Below are 21,916 nucleotides of genomic sequence, written 5' to 3'. Positions count from 1 at the left end.
TGTTTTTATAGTGGGTGTCAGTTTGCTTATTGTGTGGTTTGGAGGGGTTTAAAGTGGCTGATGTTGCAGCTGTAGTTAGGTTTCTGTTTTGTGGTTGTGCCTCGTTATCATTGTGGGTTCGGATTTGCTTTTTGAATGGTTGTGTGGTGGTGATGTCATGTGGTGTTATCATGACTTTGGGTCTATCATTCTTGGTGGTTGGGACTCGTCTGTCAATCAAGGCGGGTTTCCAAATGGCTGGTAGGCGAGAGGTATCATCTCGTTTATGCTGTGGGGGCATTTTTCTATCTCAATGGCTTCTCTGATTATTCTGTTGTTAAAATGTTCAATTTTGGCGATAGTTTTGGTTTTTTTAAAATCAATTTCATGTCCCGTGGCTTCAAAGTGTTGGACCAGGGATGAAGTTTGTTCTCCTTTTCTGAGTGAGTTTTTGTGCTCTTCAATGCGTGCACTTATTCTTCTGTTGGTCTGTCCGATGTATGTGGTGGGGCAGGTGGTGCATGGGATTTCGTATACTCCTTGGTTTTGTAAGCTAATTATGTCCTTGGGGTTTCTTAGGATGGTGGATATTTTTCTGTCTGTTTAGAATGCTGTTTTGATGTTGTGTTTTTGGAGGACCTTGCTGATTCTGTCTGTGGTCCCTTTTAAGTATGGGAGGAGGGCTTTGCCATTTTCTTGTTCTCTGTCTTGGGTTTTTGTGGGTGTCTCTCTTCGGATTAAGTTGGTAATCGTGTTTCTTTGGAATCTATTGGCTGTTAGTACATTAGTGAGAGTGTGTAGTTCGGTTTTTTGGTGTTGTTTGTCAGCTAGGTGTTTTGTTCCGGAGATGAGTGTCTTGGCTACGGAGTTGATCTGTGCTGGGTGGTGGTGTGAGAGTGCGTTCAGATAACGGTTTGTGTGTGTTTTTTTATGGTAGATAGTGTGTCCTAGGGAGCCGTTGGATTTCTTGTAGACTAAGACATCAAGGAAGGGAAGTTGATTGTTAGCTTCTGTTTCCATGGTGAATTGCATTTTGGGGTGTAGGCTATTGAGGTGTGTGAGGAAGTCATCCAGTTTTTCTTTGCCGTGTGGCCAGATTATGAAGGTGTCATCTACGTATCTGAGCCAGAGTTTGGGTTTGTGGTTGGATTTTTCTAGAGCGAGGGTTTCAAAGTGTTCCATGTAGAGGTTTGCGATGACAGGTGAAAGGGGTGATCCCATGGGTGCTCCTTCCATTTGTTTGTATCTTTGTCCATTGTAGATGAAGTATGTGTTAGATAGGCAGTGGTTGGTCAGATCTAGGATGTGTTTTGGGGGGTTGTCTTTATTTAGGATAGCTGTCAAGGCTTCTTTGATGGGCACTTGGGTGAAGAGGGATACGACATCGAAGCTCACAAGTAGGTCACAGGGCTGTAAGTTTAGTTTACTTATGATCTCTATGAATTGGAATGAATCTTGTACGTGTGAGGTGATGGAATTTGCGTAAGGCTGTAGTTGTTTGGCAAGAAATTTGGCTAGATTTTGTAGAGGTGAGTCTTTGGAGCTGACTATGGGTCTGAGTGGGGTTCCTTCTTTGTGTATCTTGGGCAGACCATAGAGCTTAGGACATCTGGATGATTTTTCTCTGGGAATGATTGTTTGCTGGATCTCTTCACTGATGGGGGTGGCTTTTATTTTGGATTTTGTGGTTTTTTCCAGGTAGGTGGTGGGATCTAATCAGAAATGGACTCCACACAAAAAGATTCCTCCTGGACCGAATCAACAGAGACCTCCTCACACTTCACCTCAAACTCAGCAACAAGATCCACCCCACACTTTGGGACAAATTCAAACAAATCGCTGTCTGGAGAGCTGAAACAGAGACTGCCTACAAAACAGACACACACACCAATAAACTCCAAAGACTAAAGGAACGCCAGAAACAAACCCCTCCTCTCTCACAGCAACACATGAAACAAACTGTGCACAACATCTCAGATAGGATTCTCACCAAAGCCGAAACCAACGTCCTGTCTAAAGGATTTAATTTTGCAGTCGCTCCCAAACACATTCCCACGGAAACCATTATATGCGGAGTCGAATCCAGCCTGACCAAAATTAACCCTGACGACGCCAACAAAATCAGACTCGAAGTGACCAACATCCTCTGCACCAGCAAACCACCCAAAAGCAACTTACCCAAAGAGGAACAGACAGCACTACTTAACCTAAAAAAAGACACCAGCATAATCATTCTGCCATCAGACAAAGGCAACGCCACGGTGGTAATGAACTCATCTGACTACCATACCAAATTATCCAACCTACTCCGAGACTCCACATACAAACTCCTCAAGACAGATCCCACCACCTACCTGGAAAAAACCACAAAATCCAAAATAAAAGCCACCCCCATCAGTGAAGAGATCCAGCAAACAATCATTCCGAGAGAAAAATCATCCAGATGTCCTAAGCTCTATGGTCTGCCCAAGATACACAAAGAAGGAACCCCACTCAGACCCATAGTCAGCTCCATAGGCTCACCTCTACAAAATCTATCCAAATTTCTTGCCAAACAACTACAGCCTTACGCAAATTCCATCACCTCAAACGTACAAAACTCATTCCAATTCATAGAGATCATAAGTAAACTAAACTTACAGCCCTGTGACCTACTTGTCAGCTTCAATGTCGTATCCCTCTTCACCCAAGTGCCAATCAAAGAAGCCTTGACAGCTATCCTAAATAAAGACAACCCCCCAAAACACATCCTAGATCTGACCAACCACTGCCTATCTAACACATACTTCATCTACAATGGACAAAGATACAAACAAATGGAAGAAGCACCCATGGGATCACCCCTTTCACCTGTCATCGCAAACCTCTACATGGAACACTTTGAAACCCTCGCTCTAGAAAAATCCAACCACAAACCCAAACTCTGGCTCAGATACGTAGATGACACCTTTGTAATCTTGCCACACGGCAAAGAAAAACTGGATGACTTCCTCACACACCTCAATAGCCTACACCCTAAAATACAATTCACCATGGAAACAGAAGCTAACAATCAACTTCCCTTCCTTGATGTCTTAGTCTACAAGAAATCCAACGGCTCCCTAGGACACACTATCTACCATAAAAAAACACACACAAACCGCTATCTGAACGCACTCTCACACCACCACCCAGCACAGATCAACTCCGTAGCCAAGACACTCATCTCCAGAACAAAACACCTAGCTGACGAACAACACCTAAAAACCGAACTACACACTCTCACTAATGTACTAACAGCCAATGGATTCCAAAGAAACATGATTACCAACTTAATCCGAAGAGAGACACCCAAAAAATCCCAAAACAGAGAACAAGAAAATGGCAAAGCCCTCCTCCCATACTTAAAAGGGACCACAGACAGAATCAGCAAGATCCTCCAAAAACACAACATCAAAACAGCATTCTACACAGACAGACAAATATCCACCATCCTAAGAAACCCCAAAGACATAATTGGGTTAGAAAACCAAGGAGTATACGAAATCCCATGAACCACCTGCCCCACCACATACATCGGACAGACCAACAGAAGAATAAGTGCACGCATTGAAGAGCACAAAAACTCACTCAGAAAGGGAGAACAAACTTCATCCCTGGTCCAACACTTTGAAGCCACGGGACATGAAATTGATTTGAAAAAAACCAAAACTATCACCAAAATTGAACATTTTAACAACAGAATAATCAGAGAAGCCATTGAGATAGAAAAACGCCCCCACAGCATGAACAAACGAGATGATACCTCTCGCCTACCAGCCATTTGGAAACCCGCCTTGATTGACAGACGAGTCCCAACCACCAAGAATGATACCAGACCCAAAGTCATGATAACATCACATGACATCACCACCACACAACCATTCAAAAAGCAAATCCAAACCCACAATGATAACGACGCACAACCACAAAACAGAAACCTAACTACAGCTGCAACATCAGCCACTTTAAACCCCTCCAAACCACACAATAAGCAAACTGACACACACTATAAAAACATGGCACCACCACAAACACGAAGCCGAACAAAAGCAGCACAACTCACCAGCTCAGGTCTAAGGCTGGCAGCTGAGACCAACCCATCCACTCAAAACACACCCCCACCCAATCAGAACACACCCACCATTCAAAACACACTCCCACCCAATCAGAACACACCTAATCCCCCACCCAATCAGAGCACACCTCCACCCACAGAACACACCCCCTCTGGCAGTTTAAAAAAGAGGAACAAACAGCCACTACCACATGCTTCTCCCAGAAGAAGGAAGCTGAAGCCACCAGCCTGAGGATGACGGATGGGATTCCGTCGAAACGTTGCTCTTACACCTTCAATTCTACATGGGAAAAAACCCGAATGACTAAAGATCCACATACAAACACCTGCGAAAACCTCAGAAAACATATATATATATATATATATACACACACACACACGTGTGTGTTTTTGTGTTTGTGTGTGTGTGTGTGTGCGTGTCTATATATATGTGTGTGTGTAATTTTTAATTTTTAATTAATTTAATTAATTTAATTTAATTAATTTATTAATTCTTAAGAATTACAGTCTTTAGTGCTTATAAACAACATGTTATCTGGGTTCAAATATTTAACACTAACTTCTTCAATATAAATATTCAGCACCGCAAAAGGCCCTTTTAGAAGGACTAACTGGATTTGAGATTGTCAAAAGGGTCAAATATTTGGGGGTGTATTTGTCACCCTCTAATGCAAAGTTATATAAAAATAATTATGAAAAGTTATGGGGAAAAATCCAAAAAGAATTGGAGAGTTGGGAAAAACTGCAATTGTCTTTGCTGGGAAGAATTGCAGCAGTGAAAATGAACGTCCTGCCTAAATTTTTATTTTTATTTCAAATGATACCGGTCCTTAAAAAAGATTCTAATTTGGAAGAATGGCAACGGGGTATCAATAAATTTGTGTGGGCAGGGAAAAGGCCACGAGTTAAACTTAAGATTATGCAGGATACTCGTGAAAGAGGTGGTCTTAAAATGCCTAATCTTAAATTATATTATGAAGCTGCTGCGTTATCAGGAATAAGTGATTGGATTAACTTGACACAAGGGAGATTATTAAATCTTGAGGGCCATGACTTGTTATTTGGCTGGCATGCATATTTGTTGTATGATAAGAAGGTAGATAATGTGTTTAAAGTGCATATTTTAAGACAGGCATTGTTGAGAGTTTGGAAGAAGTATAGACATAAGTTAGACTACAAGATGCCGTTGTGGGCAATCCCAAAACACGCAATAGAAAACATAAATGTTGGCTTCAAACATGATGTGACTACGTATAAGGAGATTTTAAGCTTGGAAAGAAATGTCTGGTGTTTGAAGCCGTACAATCTCTTGCGAGATTCAAACTTGGTTTCAATATACTCAGTTACGGGCCAGGTGGAAAGAAGATCAGAAAATTGGTTTTTCAATGACCGATGAAAATTTGATAAAGCAAATTAGAAACCAGGGTCCAGCACATATCAAACGGATATATCTTGCATTGATAGAAATTGACTCAGAAACAGAACTTGTTAAAGACTGTATGATAAAATGGGCTCAGAATATTCAAGAAGTTATTACAATGGACACGTGGGAAAAGATCTGGGTGAGGAACGTAAAATTCACGCAAGCCCAAAACCTAAGAGAGAACTTTTATAAAATGTTTTATAGATGGCATCTAGACCCTAAAAAGCTTGCAAGTATGTATCCGAATTATCAGCCTAAATGCTAGAGGTGTGGTGGCGAAGATGCAACGTATTTTCATATATGGTGGACCTGCAAAAAGGTTAAGGCTTTTTGGATAAAAATTTGGTGGAACATGCAGAAGATCTTTAAGCAAAGGATAAAGTTTTGTCCGCAATTGTTTTTGTTGGGCATAACTACAGAAGCTACTGTTGTGGACGTTAAGTTGATGCTGAACTTAATCACAGCAGCAAGACTTTTAATAGGTCAATATTGGAAAAAGGAGGAACTGCCGACTATAGAAGAATGGACTCTAAAAGTCTCTGACCTGGCGGAAATGGCAAAGATTTCGGCTTATCTGAAAGATCATTCGCAAGAACGTTATATTATGGAGTGGAAAAAGTGGATTGATTATATCCAGAACAAATATGGGACTAAGAAATTTCATTTAGCATTTGAGTAAGTTTCCTTTTCTGTTCTCTTTTCTTTTTATATGTAATATTAATATTGTTTGTAATCATTTTATATGAGCTAGAGGGTGATAGAATTAATAGTTTATTGTTGTTAGCATATGGATGCTTATGATTGTTCTTTGTTTTTATACCCTGTATTTAGCTCTGGGAAGTCAGGGGGGAGGGGGGAATGGATGGGAGGGATAGGGAGGGTTAGGTAGGGGTGGGGGGAGGGGGGATTGTTAAAGTTAAAATGTACTGTAAAACTTTTCAATAAAAAAAATATAAATATTCACTACACAATCCAGTATTTTTTCCCTGATCCTCCTTTCTTCTCCATATTTTTCCATTTTCCCATCGTTACACCATTACAATTTTTCATACTATTAATGTATACAGAATTAAATAAAAGCATCTTCATCATATTTTACTAATATCATTCAAATAACAATAATATCAATTCGTAAATCAATAATGTCAATTCCTTAATCAATATCCTGTTTTTCGTGCTCTTGTTAAGGTTTGATTTCCCATTGGTATTTAAAATATCTTTATCAGTTATGATTTTCTCAATATTAATTACATTTATATAGCTAAAAGTTTTTATATCAATCCTCCTATCTTCATATTTCCCATATCAAAAAAAGGGAAAAAAAGATGCTATCTTAATTCTAAATCATATCTTTCATTATAAAAGTCTAATTATATCTAAGAGCTATCTGTTCTTTTAATCTTTTTCATATTGAAACATGCAATATGACCCTCTAAAAAATCAAATCTTCTCTTTTTAAAATCTGACTCTTGCTTTCTTTCTTTGCCAAGTAGCTTTCCAAGGCAGGGCAATTAGATCGCCCAGGAATTTTCTTTCTGTTTTTGTAAAAATTGCTTGGCATGAGGAAGACAATTTGGGGGAGGGGGGAATTCCACCCATTTATATTTCTTAAGCAACTCCCAGTTCCTTTCTTTTTCCATTTATCTTTTCATTCCCCATCTCCCAAGTTGTGACATTGCCCCTAACAACTCTATATTCCATTTTTTAAAATCTTCTTCCTTGCCATCAGATATATTTTGCAGACTTAAGGGGTAAACGTTTTTTACATTTTCATTGTTATCGCTAAGTCTTGCAGTATTTTGTTTGTATATAGTCATTTATATTTCCCTTCTTTTACCTCTTCCATCTCTAAATCCATTTCCTCTGTTACATCTTCTGATTTCTGGATTATTTATTCATACTTTGTGGTCATTATCTGGGAACTTTCTAGTTGTAGATTTAATTTGCAGATTTGCTCATTTATATTGTCTAAATTGCTTTTAGTCTCATTATTTCTTTTTATGTTTTCTTTGCATTCAACAATTGTTTGGTGAATTAGTTGTAGCATAGAATATATTTCTTCCTGAAAGGTGTTTGTTTTTTCTTGAGGCATAATTCCTGGAGACCTTCTAGTATCACCAGTTTCAGTAAAAGTAGATCAATGTTTCCTCTACTTTTCTGGTCTTTATATGTATCCTTTATAATCCAATAGATTCCAAAGTATAGGTTCAGTCCTGAAAGCAATATTTTATAATAATTCCTTGTCTCAAGTATCCAAGAATTGTCAATCAGGCAAGGTCGTAATTCACAATGTTCAGTGTTCAAAATGTTCAACCTCTCTGAAAACAGCTTAAAAGTTTCTCTCAGCCAGGCATAGTCCAAATTTTTTTTTCTCTCCCACTAGCTCTTGAAGTTAAAAGTCCAAGCTCAGTTTGTATTTATAATCCAAGAAGGTCACAGTGATAAGTATGTCAAAATATTTCCCTTTTATTGCCAGCTGTTCTCCTGAGCAAGCAGCTCAGCTCCTGAGCAATCACCAAGCAGCCAGGAAGCAAATTATAGTGCTATACACAAATCCACCACTATAGATGTCATTGAAAGTCCATTTTCCCCTTTTAAAACAAAGGATTTCTTATATTTCGGTTCAATGTTTTTTTTTCAAAGAGAAAAATCTTAACAGTTATCTCAGATCTCAAATTTATCAAAACTGTAGCTTTCTGTTACGTCCACCTCAGTATTGTCACCCATAAAATTAAAACACCGCTTCCGTTTATATTTGGAGGTTTTTAGCTTCTTGGGAGCCTTTCCCAAAAAATTCAGTTGTAAAATAGTAAAGAAAGGATCAATATTCTCACCCAGTTCCAAACATGCTGTTTACAATGTATTAATTGATGCTTTTTTCTTCTTTGGTTGTCAGCAGCTAATAGCTGGCCACAGGAATGTAGCCGGTCTTTCCCCTGCTGGTTTGGAGGGCTTTCCTTGGATTGAACAGAAAGATCGCCATCTCTCCGTCATCAACAGGGCAACTCTCCTCTTCATCGCCTCTTCGGGGCGATTTTTAGGACCCCCAGCAGGGTGAAATCGGGCATCCTGTCCTGCCGCGACAAAAACCAGAAGCCACTGGTTGGATTATTTTCTGTTGTTTGTGTTTGCATTATATTGAATTTCAGCATGACGTGGTCACTTGCACCCAAGGTTCCAGCATCTTCAACTCCCTCTATTACTTTTTCTTGATTAGTAAGGATTAGGTCCATTATAGCTTTACTTCTAGTTCCCTCCTCTACCTTTTGGATGATAAAGTTGTCGGCTAGGTTGGTTAAGAATCTGTTTGATCTCCCACTCGCTGCAGAGTTTGTCTCCCAGTTGATATCTGGATAATTGAAGTTTCCCATTACTTATTGTGGTATGCTTCCTACTTACATTTGTTAACTGGTTGGTAAAGAGTTCATCTATTTCTTCTGATTGGTTGGGTGGTCTGTAATATACACCGATGGCAATGTCACTTTTTTTCTTTTATATTGACCCATATACAACCTGGAGCGATTTTATCTTTCATTACGTGCATTTCTGTAGATATGTAATGTTCTCTTACATATAGTGCAATTCCCTCTCCTCTTTTTGTAGATCTATTTCTTTTGAATAATTTGTATCCATCTATCAGTACATTCCAGTCATGGGTTTCGTCCCACCAGGTTTCTGTAATGCCAACTATGACATACCTGCCCTTGTGTACTATTGCTTCTAGTTTACCCTGTTTGTTCCTCAAGCTTTGAGCATTTGTATATAAGCATTTAAGACCTTTATGCCTATCTGTGGGTATGTTTCCTGCATCTCCTGATTGTTGTTGGAGTTTTTCTTTTTTCTCATCACTCCCTACCTCATTTTTGGATTTGTTTTTTATAGGGTCGCGATGGGTCGGACACGACTTCGCAACTAACAACAACAACAATGTTCTAGAGATTCTAAAGATTGTCACCCTTCCCCGTCAATTTTAAAGTCTTCCTGAAGAAAAGGAAAATTTTCTATTATTTCAAAGAAATAATCAATTCTTATGTGCTGCATTTAGTACATGCCAAAATTATACTGTTTGGCAGAAGCTTTCGGAGCAAACTTTTACTGCTCACGCAGCAGCATGCAACTCCCATAGTTCTGTGTCTTTTCGTGCATCAATCTCCATCAACCTTGTATTACCTTTGTCCTGGTCAAATGGCATATGGAAGGATGAAGTGATTTAAAAGCTAGGGGGTCTTAGAATTATCTAGCACTGGTCATTGAAAGTAATCCCTCATCTCATCATGCATTCACCATTTCTTATCTAAGAAGAACAAAAGTTTAAAAAAGTGATCTAATATTTATTTAGGTTATTCCCAAAGCAAAGCATATCAACTGAGAAGACCATAGACTACTGGGATAAAAGAGGATCTGCTCTGAGAAAAGGAAGTACTGTATGATCTAAAACAAAATATTAATCTGAGTTTTTGTTGTCACACTAGCATGCAGGGAGTTGAAGCTCATCGTCTCATGAATTCCACTTTCTTAAGCCATATTTTTCCTTGGCTAACCCCCTCAGAATTAAAACAATCTTGATATCTGCCACAATTACATTTCTAAAGAATAAAAATTAACCCTCACCTGCACTGCCTGACGCTCATAGAGTGTCATTTGCGATATCTGAGGGCGAGTGCTTCCACCAGAGCCTGAGCTGCCACTGGCTGAATTTGAATTCTGCTCACTTTCAGTTTCCATCGTATCAGGTCCCAAGGATCCCTGTCTGAAGTTTTGTTTGAAGCCCTAGAAGAATGAATTAGGATTACCTTATGTGAAAACACACATACATTGCAAAATTATTTGAATATTTTCTGTCTAAAATATAAACTCATGCCAAGTATTAGTAATATAGGTCACTATTTAATTAATCATCCAAAATTACATAAGATTTGTTTTACTAGATAACTGTTTCTTCAACAATAAGGCAGAATATGAAAACAATGAAGTGATGAGACAAATGTTAATTTTTAAAGCAAACATTTAAGACTTTTCAATTAAGAACCAAAAAGTGGGAATAGCATTATTTAACCATGCAGTCCACACTATATGAAACTTGTAATGAAACAAATATGAAGTTTCTGAAAATAATTTCTGACTCTTAAGTACATAATTATGGTATCACATTCTTACACAGTACAGCTTGAATTTACAGACATTTGATAAGGCATGGAGTTATACATACACACAGGAAATTTCCTGGTAAGATTCTTAATATCCAATGTGTTTTGCAAGCTGAACTAAGTAATGTACTTGAAAAATACTATAGATGTTTCAATATGAAACATGAGAAGTCCAAAAATTGACCTCCTTATGCACCAAAGGTCTCAAAACACTTCAATCTGAGGCAATTATCTTATGTGCAGATTTTTCTCTTGCTATCCCATCGACTTCTAAATGTTGCTGAACTATAGAAATCCAGTTTCTGCATCACAAGGCATCAAGCTCATTGGGAAGAAATTTTCTGTTTCAATCCTGTATGGAACATATTCCCCATACAGGAAATGCACGGATCTACGTAAATAAAAGCCCCACTTCTTCATGCAGAGAAAATACGTCCTTACTCTCCTCTGTCTTATGCAAAGTAAAGTTAGATATATTGCTGACTTATCACAGCAATTAGGCTAATGTTAAAGATTTCTAAGCATTATATTTGCCTTAGGACCCAAAGGAAGATCTTCAAGAAGATGGGCCATTTCTTCCCTGAAATCTTCCCCCAATGTCATGTGATTAAGTGTAAGTTAGAGAAATTCCAGATCTTTACACAACTTTAGGCTACCTAACCTCTATTTTGTAACTCTTTAGAAAGTTTACAATTTCTGGTGATTAGCTACACAGCAAAGTCCTGACTTACCAAAAGTCGTTTTAATGGACTGGTCACATGTTTTCTTTTTGAATAACTGCTAGAGCTGCAGGAAATTATCATAATTACTTAAAGAATACACAACCACAACAAAACCAATGTGAAAAAGATAAAAGTATTGGAATATCGATTTTACTGTTTGGACCACTTATGGCAACATTTACAGCTCTTTAATAAGACATAAACTTTCATAGAAGAATGCCAATAATATTTCATAAGCATGATGTGGTGGTAGTTAATTTAATATACAGTTTATGAACTGTTTTGAATTTTTTTCTTCAATCTCAGGTCCTCTGCCAGAGCTGTTCCTAGCATTGCACTCTTCTGGAGTTTTGACATTTTTTTCTGGTTCCTCCTTCAGGCCCTACTACTTCTCCAGTGTCTCATACTCCTTTTTGATGTTGCCTTCACCAGGCATCACTACATCCATTACCATTGCTGTCTTCTGATCCTTGTCTACTACAATATCTAGAAGTTTGACCAATATCTTCATATCAATCTGGATATGGAAGTCACACAGGATCCTAATCCTGTTATTCTCCACAACTTTCCATGGAATCTCCCTTCTGGATTTGGGAGGTCCAGCCCAGTAATGGTGACACGGCATAAAATTTTGGGTGACATGCCTCCATTCATCTACAACCAACAACAATTATTCTTGAAAGCCTACTCTGTTCTCTCATATTTTTTGGAGGCTGCAGAGGTCACGAGAAAATGGGGGGGGGTTACTTTTTCCTTCTTATTTAGGTCTAAGTGTTTTGGTAGCATTCCATCAATTCTATGTTCCCATTTCATCCATGTATAGATTGTTTCAGGAGCCCACTTATTGTCAGATTGTCCTGGTTCACCAGCATCCGACACAAACCTCGTGTCATGGTTCTGACAGATGAAACTCTTCAAAAGAGCTTCCGGTGGTGATGCTGCACTGATGGCAGCTTTCTTTTGGCTGCCAACCCTGTAATTGTGTGAAAAGCACGCGGAGACAGCGAAAATCAGCTGTCCCGTGGCTTGAAAACCTCCCCCTCGGGAGAAGAGGGGGAGGGGAGTTTCCCTCATGTAGAGGTAGAGCTCCCCTAGACCTCCTTAATTATTTGGAGGTCGGAGGGTGAGAGTTCCCTCAGAGCCTGAGGCTTCCTCCGCACTCCAGGATGCCTTTGCTCCGAACTTCAGGAGCAAAGCAAGACGCCACATCCACATCTGCATTTTAAAGGGACTTGTAATTTAAAAGCAGACAGAGCTGACCAGGAGAAGTTAAAATTGCAAGTGCTGGAAACTTTAACTCGGGGAAAAATAATCTTCTCCATATTTTAATTTGACTTAAAAGGAAAAAATGGCACCGGAATGCTGTTTCTTTGTTTGAAAGGACAGTGTCAAGAAAGAGATACATTTGGCAACAAAGTTTAAACAACGTATTAGACTTTGTGTATTTACAGTTTCTTTCTCTTTTTAAAAGAAAGAATTCTTACAGAATATTTTTTTCTTCTTTTTTCTGGGATTTTGCTTTTTACTTTTTTTTCTTTAACTGCTGATTTTGTTGAAGGGGAAAGTGAAACTTATAAGAAGTGGATTTATACAAGCAGGAAAATGGCTTCAAAGCGTTTGGGAATTTCTGCTGTTTCTAAAAGTATAATCTCTTCTCCTGTAGCACAGCCTGCAGTGCAATCTAAGCCTAAATCCCCTCCACCTTCTCCCCCACCGCCTGCATTTATGCTTAAAGATATTCAAGATGCTTTAAAGCAAGCAACACAAGAAATAAAGGAGATGGCTGATCTCCTTGACAGTAAAATGAAGGAGATGGCTGACCTTCTTGAGAATAAAAATAGAGAAATGAGGGAAGACATATTGCTTGCACTTCAAGGGTTAGCTACACATATTGAACGCTTGGATGACCAGATGGATGAAGTTGTGGAAAATACTGAAAAACTAGAAAGCAGAGTTGTCAAAGTTGAAAACAAGATTGATATAACAGAGGATGAGGTTACCATCTCACAATATAGAGATATGGAATTTGCATTGCGAATAAGAGGATTAAAGGAGGACCCACGAGAAGATCTGAAAGAGGAGGTGGCAAAAGCTATAGCTCCTATTCTGGGATGTGAACCTGAGGAATTATCAAGAGAGATGGATAAAATATTTAGGGTCAATTCATGGATTGCGAGGCAGAAAAATTTACCCAGAGATGTGGTTATTTATTTTTTTAGGAGATCACTTCGAATGCAATTATTCAGGCTTTTTACAAAAAGAGATTTCAAATTGCGGATCAAAATATTATAATCTTAAAAGAAATACCTCCAAAAATTCTTAGAAAAAGAAAAGATTTCACCTTTCTGTCTGAGGAGCTCAAAAATCGACAGGTGCAGTTTAGATGGGAGATACCTATTGGAATAGTGGTGAATTATGCAGGGACACGATATAGACTTAATACAATTTCAAAGGCAAAAGATTTTTATACTTATGTCCTGAAAGCAGGTTCACCACCATCTCCACGACCTAAGAGAATAGAAGAAAGGCTGGAAGATAAACAACCAGTTGAAGGCGCAATGTCACTGGTTGTAGATTTACCACAGGCTAAATCTTGTGACATTATCTCAACCAATTCATTCGGTTATAGACTTGATGGAAGTTATAACACAGTATGGGAAAGTTTCTGGTTTTAAGGTAAATAATAATAAGACTAAAATATTATCTAAAAACATGACTATGAAGGAAAAGGAAATGTTAGTTAAATTGACAGGTTTTGAAATAGTGAAAAACATCTGGGAGTATATATTACAGCTTCTAATGTAAAATTGTATAAGAATAATTATGAGACATTATGGTTAAAAGTACAAAAGGATTTAAACAATTGGAAAAAATTACAATTATCTTTGTTGGGGAAAATTGCAGCTGTTAAAATGAATGTTCTACTAAAGTTTCTCTTCTTGTTTCAAATGATACCTATTTTGAAAAAAGATGCCAATTTGGATGAATGGCAAAAGGGTATTAATAAATTTATTTGGGCGGGGAAAAAACCAAGAATTAAACTTAAGATCTTACAAGACACATGTGAAAGAGGAGGACTTAAGGTGCCTAATTTGAAATTATACAATGATGCGTTGGTTTTAACACTGGTTAGTGATTGGCTTAATTTAACAAATAAAAGTATACTTCATCTTGAGGGATGGGACTTATTATATGGGTGGCATGCATACTTAATTTATGATAAAAAAGTTGACAAGGCTTTTAAATCTTATATTTTAAGAAGTGCTTTATTGCGTGTCTGGAAAAAGTATTATTATAAGTTAAATTATAAAATACCAATCTGGGGGATTCCTGGACACACGATAGAGGGTGTATCTATGGGTGTGAATTTGGATAGGATTTCTTATAAGGAATTACTTAGATTGGTAGGGAATGATTGGCAATTAAAATCAGCTGAGTTAAAGCAAGAAAATATTGTACAGTCTTGGTTTCAGTATACTCAATTGTTAGCTAGGTGGAAGTTAGATCAAAAGGTTGGTATTACATTAATGGATGAGAATTTGGTAAAACAGATTAAAGATCAAAACTGAGTGCATATAAAGAGAATTTATAATGCTTTAATAGAATTGGATTCAGAAATGGAATTAGTTAAAGATTGCATGGTAAAGTGGGCCCAAAATATTCAAGAACTGATTCCATTGGATATATGGGAGGTAATTTGGGTTAGAAATGTAAAATTTACCCAGGCCCAAAATTTAAGAGAAAATTTTTACAAAATGTTTTATAGATGGCATCTGGATCCTAAAAAGTTGTCTTGTATGTATCCTAATTTACAGCCCAAATGTTGGAGATGTGGCAGTTTGGATGCTACTTATTTTCATATCTGGTGGACTTGTAGAAATATAAAAGCTTTTTGGATTAAGATTTGGTGGAACGTTCAAAAGATTTTCAAGAGAAAAATAAAGTTTACTCCACAATTATTTTTATTGGGTGTTATTACAGATTGTGATACTAAAGAAACTAACTTGATGTTAAATTTGATAACAGCTGCAAGGTTATTGGTAGGGCAATATTGGAAGAAGGATTGCTTGCCTACTATAAAAGAATGGACGCTTAAGGTGTCAAATTTAGCAGAAATGGCTAAGATTTCTGCTTATTTGAAGGATCATTCACAAGAAAGATACATTTCGGTCTGGAGAAGATGAATAGATTATATTCAGAATAAATATGGGACTAAAAAGTTCCATTTAGCCTATGAGTAAATTTTAGAGTTATTATTAATAGTTTATTATAGTGGAATTTTTATTAGTTTTAATTATATATTATTATTATTATTATTATTATTAGTAGTAGTAGTAGTAGTAGTAGTAGTAGTAGTAGTATTGTTTAACTTGGATATTGTATTGTTTAATAATTAGGATATTAATTTGTTTATGTTATTATTATGTTTACTTTTAATCTGTTTATATTTATGTTAAAGGGGAGTTAAAGCGCATTATGGACTTGGTTATTTATATAGTTGGTTAATGTTAGTTAGATTATGATTATTATATTTGTAACCCTGTACTCAGCTCTGGGAAGTGGGGGAGGGAGAGGGGGGGTTTAGGGTGGGTTGGGTTTGGGGTTTATATTGTAACTTTTATAAAACTTTTCAATAAAAAAGAAAAGAAACTCTTCAAAAGAACTTTGAGGCATTGTTTACCTTAAAGAATCTTTTATTCAAGAAACAAAGTATCGGCACTACATTTTTGAAACCAGAAACTAAATTCCCCTCCCCTGGATACAAAGTAACACAGTGCAATTCCCTCCTCCAATAAACAGTCATAAGTCACATTCCCCGATTAGCTTGAAGTACGGGCTTTATCCTGAGCTCCCCAGCCCACCAAAACACTATCAACTCTGGACCCAATGTCCTTGGGCTCCCATGACTAAGTTATTATTGTTATGACTAGCTGGACTCTCATCCCTATTCCCGCTCCCAGCAACTAATTCTAAAAGCAATAGAGAAAATAGCTGCATAAGAAGAAAATGGTTGCATCTCCATTTGTTGTCAAAGCAAGTACATCCGATGTTAGCAGCGTTGACACCTCGTTAATCTAAGCAGTGTCTGAGCCAGCATGACAATCCTATTCCTATATTTGAGGTAGGCAGGCCAATTGTGTGTGGTGGGGGAGAGGTTGCCCAAGGACATCTACTAGTAAAGTAGGTACCAGCTGGAATTTGAACTTGTTAGCATTCAAAAAATATATAATTTTTAGTAAAATAATATACTGCTATTTGATTTATGTATGACAGGATACTTCTAAGTTCTTTTAAAACAAATATTACTTGTATTTTTTCTAATCAAGTAAGAAAAAAGAAATCTTAAAACAATTGTACTGTTCACAGCAGGTTTTTTCAAGATATTGCATTATAATGCCTATTATTGCTATTTGTAGTAATAGCAAATTATGAATGGTTTGAGTTTTAATTATTATCATTTCTATATTATAGGTAATTCCTTATTAATGACCGTTCAAAGTTACACTAGTGCTACCCAAATGGTAGTTACACTCAGACCTTGAAGTTCTGGCCACTGAAGTTCCCCCAGTACCACATTCAAGGACTTGGAAGCCTACCTGTCATGGTTCCGACAGATGAAACTCTTCAAAGAACTTCAAGGCATTCTTTCCCTTGATCTTTATTTGAGAAGCACAGCATTGGCACTAACGTAATTGAAACGAAAAACTGAATTCCCCTTCCCTGACCATATAGTATCAAGGCATAATTCCCTCCTCCAATTAACAATCATAAATCACATGGCCTTGGACCCAGCTGTGTTAAACAACTTTCGTCCGGTCTCCAACCTTCGCTTTCTTGCGAAGGTTGTTGAGAGTGTGGTGGCGCATCAGCTCCCTCTGGTTCTGGATGAAGCGGATTATCTAGACCCATCCCAATCGGGCTTCAGGCCCGGGGACAGCACGGAGACGGCATTGGTCGCTCTGGTGAATGATCTCTGGAGGGCTCGGGACAGAGGACATTCCTCTGTCCTAGTCCTATTAGACCTCTCGGCGGCTTTCGATACCATCGACCATGGTATCCTGCTGCGGCGTCTCAGGGGACTGGGAGGCACAGTTCTTCAGTGGTTCTCCTCCTATCTCCTGGGACGCTCGCAGTCGGTGGTGGCAGGGGAGCAGAGGTCGACCCCTAGGGCTCTCGTTTGTGGAGTTCCTCAGGGATCGGTCCTCTCGCCTCTCCTGTTTAACATCTACATGAAACCGCTGGGTGAGATCATTCGTGGTTTTGGAGTTGGGTATCATCAATACGCTGATGATACCCAACTTTTCATTTCGACCCCAAACCACCCCAGTGATGCCCTCGATGTGATGTCCCGTTGCCTGGAGGCGGTTCGGGTCTGGATGGGGAAGAACAGACTCCAGCTCAACCCTGACAAGACCGAGTGGCTGTACATTCCGGCATCCCGGGACATTCAAAATGTTCCATCTCTTTCTATGGGGGGTGAGTTTTTACCCCCCGTGGATAGGGCTCGCAACTTGGGAGTCCTCCTGGATTCACGGCTTACTCTAGAAGATCACATAGTAGCCGTGACTAGGGGGGCTTTCGCTCAGGTTCGCCTGGTGCGTCAGTTGCAGCCCTATCTGGACCGGGATGCCCTGTGTACGGTCACTCATGCGCTCGTGACCTCTCGTCTGGACTACTGCAATGCTCTTTACATAGGGCTTCCCTTGAAGACCACTCGGAGGCTCCAACTGGTACAGAATGCGGCCGCGAGAGTTGTCTTGGGAGTTTCCCGGTACTCCCATGTTACACCTTTGCTCCGCGAGCTGCATTGGTTACCAGTTGTCTTCCGGGTGCGGTTCAAGGTCTTGGTGATGGTTTTTAAGTCCTTACATGGCATGGGTCCGGAATACCTTGGGGACCACCTGCTGCCGGCGTCGACTCCCCTCCGCCCTGTGCGTTCCCACAGAGAGGGCCTCCTCAGGGTGCCACCGGTCAGAGAATGTCGACTGGCGGCCCCCAGGGGGAGGGCCTTCTCTGTGGGCGCCCCGGCTTTATGGAACCAACTGCCGGTTGAGCTCCGGATGGCACCGGATCTTCGCTCCTTCCAGCGCGGGTTAAAGACCCATTTATTCGAACAAGCTGGCCTGGCCTGATCGGGGAATCTTAGGGTTTTAATGGGTTTTACATTTTGATTGTTTTAATTGGGCAATTATTTAATCTTCTTTTAACTTTTGTATTTCTATTTATATGCCCTGTTCACCGCCCTGAGTCCTTTGGGAGAAGGGCGGTATAAAAATTCAATAAACTAAACTAAACTAAACATTCTCCAATTAGTTTGAAATGCAGGCTTCCCCTCCAGTTCCCCAGCCTGCCAATTCTTATCATCTCTTATTCCAATAACCTTGGTTCACACACTAGGTTCAGTATTGTTATGTCTAGCTAAACTCTCATGCACATTCCTCCCCCCAGCATCATCTAATTCTAACTCTAAGAGTAAAACATAAGAAAAAATGGTTGCATCTCCATCTGTTGCCAAAGCAAAAACATCTGATGTTAGCAGTGTTGACATCTGCCCCCCCCTTACAAAAAGGACAGATCCTGTAACGTAAACAAAAGTATATGTTAGGGACTGCCTCTCGGTTTGTTAGGGTGTTTCCTATAGAATCTTTTGATGAGTCTGTCAGCTTTCACATCACTAGAGTTCACCCAAGTGGCTTCAGACAGCGAATATCCCTTCCATTGTACTAAGTACTGCAATTTCCCTTTAAAAATTCTAGAATCAAGAATATGCTTTACTTCATAGTGGGTCTGACCCACAACCACAAGGGGTCCGGGTGCCTTCTTAGTGGGAGATCTTAAAGTGGAACCCCGAAAAAGTTTCAGCAGGCTGCAATGGAAGACAGAGTGAACTCTTCCTAAAAGCCTAGGGAATTTTAATTCTATGGTGACCAGGTTAGTGATCTTTACAATGGGGAAAGGCCCCAAGAATTTCGGTCCTAATTTCTTTTTTTTTTATAACAAATTTTATTAATTTTCCAACTTAACATCCAAGTGTTTAGAAAACAATGTGGTGACTGGGTAATCAATAGTTCAGTAACAGCTTTGTTAGTATATATCTCAAGTTACATTGTTCAAAAATTCCTTCTCTATTTCCCATTAACATGCTTATATATACCCATATCCTGTTTTTAAGTTTTACCTAATTCTTAATTTCTAATTACAGCATTCCAATTTTAACCTTTAACATCCATAATATTCAAATTTCTGGTAACCTAAATTTCCTTTAATTCACTAGACAAAAGTTATGATATCTAAAATACACATATTACTTACTTATATTCTTATTTTATTTCATAAACATTTTCTAATTCTCATCCTAGTACCTCACAGCTTACTAATAAAGTAACTAACTTTTATTTTCTCAAATCCATCATCTATATTTTCTGGGCTAAGCGATAGTTCAAGGCTGGTTCCTAATATTTAATTTCCATTTCCCTTATTAATCTAAACCCTAATTATTAAGCCATTTAATCCCTTATTATTTTATAAGGGGGGGGAAACTGGTCCATTTGTAATCATTAGGTTGTTTCCCTGGTAGTTCAAGTCTCAGTGTTTGTTCTAGTGTTTTTATCTTCAGTTCGGTCTGGTCTTCAGAAGTTTCTTCTGGTTTAGGTAAAAGATCATATCCAATTTTATAATCATTGATTGGTTATCTAGGTTTTCAATGTGCTGTCCTTGTTGATCTTTAGCATCCTCTATTTTGATATTACTTTGTTCCATTTCTGTTACTTTTTGGGTTGTAGGTTCTTTGGTTACAATCAGGGTTTGGTTGTCAAAATTTTCAATATGTTGTTGTTGTTCCTTAAAAGTCCTCTTGGTATTAATTTCCTCCGCTACTATTATTTCCTGGGTTGTAGATTCTTTAGTTGGAGTCTGAGTTTCAGTTTGTAGATTCAAGCTGGCGCCTTTATCTTTCAGTCTGGATTTAATTATCTCAGTAGCTTCAAGGATTTTTCCAAGTATAAGTTTACAGTAAAGCAAAGTTTGTTGCTGGTTCCCCTCCATTTCTGAAGTATAGATAGTCCTTTAACGGAGGCTAATTTTTAAAATAAGTCAGTTAATGTTCACCTGCACAGTTCTTAAGTCAGTTTCAGCTCCCAGCTGCAGTTTTTTTTATCTTTAGATAATAGCAAGGACAAATCTAAATTGTAAATAGGTCACTTTACCAGGGATATTCACTTGCTATACCAGGTTTCACCACAAGATGTCCACAGTGGCATTTGAAATCCTTATCAGAAAGGCTAGACTTTTATCTAGTTTAGGTTCTTTTCGGGGGGGTTTTCCCAAATAGTTAAAATAACCAGTTCCCGTGAAAGTAGGAACCTTTTGGGTTGCCAGGTCTAAGGAACATGTAAGTCCAGTTACTTTATATTTTTTCAGGACTTTATCTCCCCAATGTAGGCAGCTGCTGCCATCTTAGAGAGTGGGAGAAGGACGTTCTCTTCCCTCTCTCCTCAAAGGGGGAAGCAATTTCAAAGACCTTTTGCAGGAAAAAATACTTGGGGTAAAAAGAAAGTAGGTCTCACCCAGTTCCTCTGCAGTGCTTTCAAGTGCTTAGCTGTAAGTTTGGCTCGGCTGCAAACGGCATTAATGATGGGCCATGGGAGTGGCTGATCTTTTTTCCGTCGGTCCGAAGAGCTGCTCTGGAGGAAACGGAAGGTCCTCTTCCCCGCTTGTTGCACCTCCAAGGCGACTTTCAACCCCTTTCAGGGGTCCCCCAGAGAGAGGAAACCAGATGGCAGGAGGAACAATTACCCGGCACGTCTGCCAGCACCGAGATCCGGAACCGGAAGCCAGTCCTAATTTCTTACTTAGTAATTTTAGACATAGTCGACAGATGTTGTGAATCCGTGCCAGCCTGTGGACCCGGCAGCTGAGTCCGGGGAATCAGAGGAGGAGGAGGGGTCTGGAGAGCCATCAGAGTCAGAGGGAAGCTCTGATGAAGTACAAGACTCACAATCAGAGGAAGAGCCTGGCCCCTCCAATAGTGTTGAGGATGAGACTCAGCTGTCTGGGGAAGATGAGTCAGACTCTGAGGACTCACAGCTGGACATCATTATAGACACTCGTAAAAGAAAGCAGCTAACTAGAGCAGGTCAGAGGGAGACAATATGGCAACTCCAAGGGAGGAGGAGAAGGCATTGAGAAGCCATGCCTTGGGGGTGCTTAATAAAAAGGTGGGTGTGGGTGGTGCTGGTTGCTGAAGGCAACCATTTGTAAAGAACTTCAAAGGAATCATGGTGTTTGTTTTACTGGTGAAATTCTTGTTTAATTTCTGCTCTGTTTTGCTTTTTGAACCAATTATTCATTGGAAAAGTATTCCATTGTTTTTGTTTTGAGGAAATAATTATCAGGACTGTATACAAAATAAAAAGGGTTGGTTTTTCCAACCTACTGATAAAAAGGGGCTGTTCTTGTGACGCAACAAGGACGGACATAGGCTGGGACAGAACAGTTTGCCTTCAGCCTAACCCCCTACTATTATGAAGCAGTTACGTGAGGAGAATGC

At 39.0% G+C, this 21,916-nt stretch overlaps 1 protein-coding gene across 2 annotated transcripts in view; it reads right to left on the bottom strand.

Moving 5' to 3' along the window:
* Positions 1-21,916, bottom strand: part of PHC1 (polyhomeotic homolog 1) — a 159,935-nt gene that overhangs the window by 98,129 nt on the left and 39,890 nt on the right. Inside the window, exons 1-2 of one of the 2 annotated variants that reach the window (XM_081317585.1) lie at positions 11,377-11,610; positions 10,110-10,268 (exon numbers count right to left, since the gene is read on the bottom strand). In XM_081317585.1, the coding sequence (XP_081173711.1) occupies positions 10,110-10,268; positions 11,377-11,448 (231 nt within the window). In that variant the 5' untranslated portion in view covers positions 11,449-11,610. Of the gene's footprint in view, positions 1-10,109; positions 10,269-11,376; positions 11,611-21,916 lie in introns of those variants that run through there. The other variant, XM_081317586.1, reaches the window with a different exon arrangement.

The sequence above is a fragment of the Vipera berus genome (genome assembly GCF_964194415.1).
Source record: "Vipera berus genome assembly, chromosome: 2".
NCBI lineage: Eukaryota > Metazoa > Chordata > Lepidosauria > Squamata > Viperidae > Vipera > Vipera berus.
This window is presented reverse-complemented; position numbering and strand designations above follow the sequence as displayed.